At 66.9% G+C, this 6754-nt stretch overlaps 1 protein-coding gene across 1 annotated transcript in view; it reads right to left on the bottom strand.

Annotated features, from left to right (window-relative positions):
* Positions 1–5563, bottom strand: part of TNPO3 (transportin 3) — a 64105-nt gene extending 58542 nt beyond the window's left edge. Inside the window, exon 1 of the mRNA XM_033058879.2 lies at positions 5406–5563. Coding sequence (XP_032914770.1) covers positions 5406–5531 — 126 coding nt within the window. The 5' untranslated portion in view covers positions 5532–5563. The remainder of the gene's footprint in view (positions 1–5405) is intronic.
* Between the last annotated feature and the right edge of the window lie 1191 nt (positions 5564–6754).

Raw genomic sequence — 6754 nt, forward strand, 5'->3', positions numbered from 1 at the left:
TTAACGGGCTGTGAGCACCAATGACTACAAGAAGCTGTTTCTATGCCTGGAACTCCTCATGGCACATTCAGGAATCCTATAAACCCAGAGGATTTCCTTCCTGGAAAGCACTTCCTGACCCCCCACTAAAACCCAAACCAAGCTCCACTCGGCTCCCAGCCCTGGATCCCCTCAGAACATTCTCCAGGGTTCTGCTCCAGGCACAGGGATGCACCAGGGATGCACCAGGGATGCAGAGGGACTCAGCCACGGGGCTGGGGGAGCTGGGACAAGGCCAATCCCCGCACTGGGCACAGCTCAGGAACCCCCAGCCAGCCTGGAACGAGCCCCCACAGAGCTCCCAGCACACGGCCTGAGGGATCCTCACATCCTGGGATCTAGGTCAGCCTGCACCTCCAGCCCAGCTCTCCAGGGCTGTGCAAGCCCGGCCCCATTTCCCAGGAACAGCCAGCAGGAAAGGTGAGAACGAGGCTGCCAGGGGAGCTGACTGACCCCAAACCTGAGCCCCCAGTGCCCTCCAGACCCAAACCTGAGCCCCACATCCTGCCAGACCCAAACCTGAGCCCCCAGTGCCCTCCAGACCCAAACCTGAGCCCCCAGTGCCCTCCAGACCCAAACCTGAGCCCCCAGTGCCCTCCAGACCCAAACCTGAGCCCCCAGTGCCCTCCAGACCCAAACCTGAGCCCCACACCCTGCCAGACCCAAACCTGAGCCCCACATCCTGCCAGACCCAAACCTGAGCCCCCAGTGCCCTCCAGACCCAAACCTGAGCCCCCAGTGCCCTCCAGACCCAAACCTGAGCCCCCAGTGCCCTCCAGACCCAAACCTGAGCCCCCAGTGCCCTCCAGACCCAAACCTGAGCCCCCAGTGCCCTCCAGACCCAAACCTGAGCCCCCAGTGCCCTCCAGACCCAAACCTGAGCCCCCAGTGCCCTCCAGACCCAAACCTGAGCCCCCAGTGCCCTCCAGACCCAAACCTGAGCCCCCAGTGCCCTCCAGACCCAAACCTGAGCCCCACATCCCTCCAGACCCAAACCTGAGCCCCCAGTGCCCTCCAGACCCAAACCTGAGCCCCCAGTGCCCTCCAGACCCAAACCTGAGCCCCCAGTGCCCTCCAGACCCAAACCTGAGCCCCCAGTGCCCTCCAGACCCAAACCTGAGCCCCCCGTGCCCTCCAGACCCAAACCTGAGCCCCCAGTGCCCTCCAGACCCAAACCTGAGCCCCACATCCTGCCAGACCCAAACCTGAGCCCCCAGTGCCCTCCAGACCCAAACCTGAGCCCCACATCCCGCCAGACCCAAACCTGATCCCCACATCCTGCCAGACCCAAACCTGAGCCCCCAGTGCCCTCCAGACCCAAACCTGAGCCCCACATCCTGCCAGACCCAAACCTGAGCCCCACACCCTGCCAGAAATCCCAGAGATGGGAACTGTGGGGATCTCACCCAGCTCTGGGTGTGCCCATGCCCAACCTGAGCCCCCCCAGAGTGACCCAGGCACCCAAACTCAGCTTTAGGCTTTGCCTTCTCGTCTCCACAAGGCTCTGACCATCCTGGCAAACAGAGCTCAGCACCACGCCCCTGGCAGAGCCCACGGCTGGGGCTGGCAGCACCCGGGGCAGTGGGAGGTGTCCCTGCCATGGAAGGGTGGAGTGGGATGAGCTTTGAGACCCCTCCCCACCCAGCCACTCCAGGATTCTGCGATTACAGCTCCAGAGGGAGCCCAGCCCTGAGAGCTCACCCCAGCAGAGGCAGACGGACAGAACTGCCCAGGCTGAGCACTCACACACAGGGGTGTGCCCTCCCCGGGTGACACAGGTGGCACTGCAGGGACAGACAGAACTGCCCAGGCTGGGCACTCTGAAGGGGCACAGGGGTGTGTCCTCCCTGGGTGACACAGGTGGCACTGCAGGGACAGACAGAACTGCCCAGGCTGAGCACTCACACACAGGGGTGTGTCCTCCCCGGGTGACACAGGTGGCACTGCAGGGATGGACAGAACTGCCCAGGCTGGGCACTCTGAAGGGGCACAGGGGTGTATCCTCATGGAGTGACACAGGTGGCACTGCAGGGACGGACAGAACTGCCCAGGCTGAGCGCTCACACACAGGGGTGTGCCCTCCCCGGGTGACACAGGTGGCACTGCAGGGACGGACAGAACTGCCCAGGCTGGGCACTCACACACAGGGGTGTGTCCTCACGGGGTGACACAGGTGGCACTGCAGGGACGGACAGAACTGCCCAGGCTGAGCACTCACACACAGGGGTGTGTCCTCCCCGGGTGACACAGGTGGCACTGCAGGGACGGACAGAACTGCCCAGGCTGAGTGCTCACACACAGGGGTGTGTCCTCACGGGGTGACACAGGTGGCACTGCAGGGACGGACAGAACTGCCCAGGCTGAGCGCTCACACACAGGGGTGTGCCCTCCCCGGGTGACACAGGTGGCACTGCAGGGACGGACAGAACTGCCCAGGCTGAGCACTCACACACAGGGGTGTGTCCTCCCCGGGTGACACAGGTGGCACTGCAGGGACGGACAGAACTGCCCAGGCTGAGTGCTCACACACAGGGGTGTGTCCTCACGGGGTGACACAGGTGGCACTGCAGGGACGGACAGAACTGCCCAGGCTGAGCACTCACACACAGGGGTGTGCCCTCCCCGGGTGACACAGGTGGCACTGCAGGGACGGACAGAACTGCTCAGGCTGGGCGCTCTGAAGGGGCACAGGGGTGTGTCCTCACGGGGTGACACAGGTGGCACTGCAGGGACGGACAGAACTGCCCAGGCTGAGTGCTCACACACAGGGGTGTGTCCTCACGGGGTGACACAGGTGGCACTGCAGGGACGGACAGAACTGCCCAGGCTGAGCACTCACACACAGGGGTGTGTCCTCCCTGGGTGACACAGGTGGCACTGCAGGGACGGACAGAACTGCTCAGGCTGGGCGCTCTGAAGGGGCACAGGGGTGTGTCCTCACGGGGTGACACAGGTGGCACTGCAGGGACGGACAGAACTGCCCAGGCTGAGCACTCACACACAGGGGTGTGCCCTCCCTGGGGTGACACAGGTGGCACTGCAGGGACGGACAGAACTGCTCAGGCTGGGCGCTCTGAAGGGGCACAGGGGTGTGTCCTCACGGGGTGACACAGGTGGCACTGCAGGGACGGACAGAACTGCCCAGGCTGGGCACTCTGAAGGGGCACAGGGGTGTGCCCTCCCCGGGTGACACAGGTGGCACTGCAGGGACAGGCTGGCACAGACAGGACCAGGGCAAACACCCCTGGGGGGTTAATGCCACAGCCCTGAGCCACACCAGGGCACAAACTTAGGGACAAACACCAGCCAGGGCCACCAGCCCCAGTGTCACCGTGGTCCCCAGGCTGGGAAAGGCCCCTCTGGAGCATCCCATCCCTCCCAGGCCGTGCCAGGGGAGCTCTGCAGTGCAGGGTCACTCACTGCCCATGGGGGCTGCAATCACCCAGGAGAGGACGATGCTGGGCCTGGAACACCCAGAAATAACTGGGATTGATTCTGAGAGCACCAGGGGAGCAGGACAAGGAAAGGGGAGAAGCAGGAATGCTGCTGGGCTGTGCTGTGCTAACAGTGACATTGTCCTTGTTGTTATTATTGTTAATATTGCTGTTATTACTGTCACTGTTACCACTGCTGATACACCAACCCAGCCCAGGGAAAAGCCCAGGGAAGCTGGAGCAGAGATCCCAGCCCTGCACAGGCACACAGAACTCGGGAATACAAACCCCAAACTCTCCTGGGATGGGGGCTGACCTGAGGGCACCCCTTCACCCAGCAGGAATCCTGGGGGTCCCACCCAGGCAACCCCCGGCCCCACAGCGTGACCCCAGTTTGGGGGTCCCTGGGACAGGAATTCTGGGGGTCCCACCCAGCAACCCCCGGCCCCACAGCGTGACCCCAGTTTGGGGGTCCCTGGGACAGGAATTCTGGGGGTCTCACCCCCGTTCAGGGGAGCCTGGGAAGGGAACATCCCTGAAATGTAAATCTCCTCCTCCAGCTGTCCCACATCTCTGCTCTGGCACAGCCCCTGCCCAGGGGCAAACGGGGGGAGCAGCCCCCAGAGCCCCCCAGACCCAGGGGGTGAGCAGCCCCCCAAACCCACGGGGGGAGCAGCTCCCAGAGCCCCCCAAACCCACGGGGGGGGAGCAGCCCCCAGAGCCCCCCAACCCACGGGGGGAGCAGCTCCCAAACCCACGGGGGGAGCAGCCCCCAGAGCCCCCCAAACCCACGGGGGCAGCAGCCCCCAGAGCCCCCCAAATCCACGGGGGGAGCAGCCCCCAAACCCACGGGGGGAGCAGCCCCCAGAGCCCCCCAAACCCACGGGGGGAGCAGCCCCCAAACCCACGGGGGGAGCAGCTCCCAAACCCACGGGGGGAGCAGCCCCCAAACCCACGGGGGGAGCAGCCCCCAGAGCCCCCCAAACCCACGGGGGGAGCAGCCCCCAAACCCACGGGGGGAGCAGCTCCCAAACCCACGGGGGGAGCAGCCCCCAAACCCACGGGGGGAGCAGCCCCCAAACCCACGGGGGGAGCAGCCCCCAGAGCCCCCCAAACCCAGCCACGGACACCCCCTGGGATCTCTGACAGGAACTGGAGTGTTCCACAGCACAGAGGGGAAAACGGGAACCCACGAGTTTGTGGGAACAACGAGCTGCAGGACTGGCCAAAGGGCAGGAAGGGACAGAGCAGGGGCTGGGACACACCGAGCAGGGAAGGGAAGGGGCTGGGGGTGTGTCCGGAGGGCTCTGGGGAGGGAACGAGGCCTTGGCTCCATCCCCTCACGGATGCCGGCGGCTCTCTGGGCCCTGAGGGAGCCCAAATTCCCCTCCAGGAGCCGATTGCTCCTTCCCAGCTACCTCAGGGCTGTGCCAAACGTCCCAGCCCCTTGATCCTGGCGGTAATCACGGTTCCTGGGAATGGTTTGGGTGGGAAGGGACCTTAGGGACCCTCCAGTGTCCCCCTGCCATGGCAGGGACCCCTCCCAGTGGCCCAGCTGCTCCCAGCCCCAGTGCCCAGCCTGGCCTTGGCCACTGCCAGGGATCCAGGGGCAGCCACAGCTGCTCTGGCAATTGCAGCCCAGAGCCTGCCCACCCTCCCAGGCAGGAATTCTCTCCCCATCTCCCGTCCAGCCCTGCCCTCCGGCACTGGGAGCCATTCCCCGTGTCCCGTCCCTCCAACCCCAGGAAATTATCTCTCTCCGGAGCACTCCCAGGGACAGGCCAGCCACAGAGCAGCGGGAAGCAGCAGCGGCGGGACAGAGGCTCCCCGGGGCCGCCACGGTGCCGCCGTTCCCTGCCCCGCCCCACCCCGGATGCGGCCCGAGGCCTCCCCGCGAGCCCGGGCCCGGTACCCGCCGCCCGCGGCTCTCACCGAGCGCTGTAGCTCGCCCAGCCAGCAGCTCGCCCGCTCCTTGCCGCTGGGGTCGGGGTCGTGGTAGAGCGCCTGCACGGCCTGCTGGACGAGCTGCAGGCTGGGCCGGCCCGGCCCGCGCTCCATGGCCGGTCCCTCAGCGCCGCCCGCCCGCCGCCATCGCCGCTCCGCGCACCGGGCCGGCCCCCGGAAACGCGCCCGCGCGCCTTCCGTTCCGCGTCCTTCCGTTCCGCCGGCCGCCCGCGCCGCTGCCCGCTCCGCCCGGTTCCGCCCCGTTCTGCCTCTCCCGTCTCACCCCATCCCATCCCGACACGTCCCGTCTCATCCCATCCCGCCTCATCCCATCGCATCCCGTCCCGTCCTCTCCCATCCCGCCCTGGTTTGTCCCATCGCGTTCCCCCCCACGCCCCGCGCGGAACGGGCTTCCGGCGGTGCGGCGCTCAAATGTGTCCGGGCGCACGCGGCGCGGCGGGAATGGTCTGCGACCCCCCCTCAAATGGAACGTGGGGTACGGGGACCCCCGGGGACCCCCGGCCTGTCCTGAGCACTCCAGGGACCCCCCTCAAATGGAACGGGGGGTACCGGGACCCCCGGCCTGCCCTGAGCCCTCCAGGGACCCCTCTCAAATGGAACGTGGGGTACCGGCACCCCCGGGGACCCTCGGCCTGTCCTGAGCCTTCCAGGGACCCCCCTTACATGGAACGTGGGGTACCGGGACCCCCGGGACCCCCCTGGACCCCCGGCCTGTCCTGAGCCCTCCAGGGACCCCCCTCAAATGGGAACGTGGGGTACCGGGACCCCCGGGGACCCCCGGGAACCCCGGCCTGTCCTGAGCCCTCCAGGGACCCCCCTCAAAAGGGAACGTGGGGTACCGGGACCCCCGGGACCCCCGGCCTGTCCGGAGCCCTCCAGGGACCCCCCCCTCAAATGGAACGGGGGGTACCGACACCCCCGGCCTGTTCTGAGCCCTCCAGGGACCCCCCTCAAATGGAAACGTGGGGTACGGGGACCCCCGGCACCCCCGGGACCCCCGGCCTGCCCTGAGCCCTCCAGGGACCCCCCTCAAATGGAACGTGGGGTACCGGGACCCCCGGGACCCCAGGCCTGTCCTGAGCCCTCCAGGGACCCCCCCTCACATGGAATGTGGGGTACCGGCACCCCCGGGACCCCCGGGACCCCCGGCCTGTCCTGAGCCCTCCAGGGACCCCCCTCAAATGGAATGTGGGGTACCGGGACCCCCGGCCTGTCCTGAGCCCTGCAGGGACCCTCCTCAAATGGCAACGTGGGGTACCGGGACCCCCGGCCTGTCCTGAGCCCTCCAGGGACCCCCCTCAAATGGAACGTGGGGT

Source organism: Catharus ustulatus, chromosome 4, assembly GCF_009819885.2.
Source record: "Catharus ustulatus isolate bCatUst1 chromosome 4, bCatUst1.pri.v2, whole genome shotgun sequence".
Classification (NCBI taxonomy): Eukaryota; Metazoa; Chordata; class Aves; order Passeriformes; family Turdidae; genus Catharus; species Catharus ustulatus.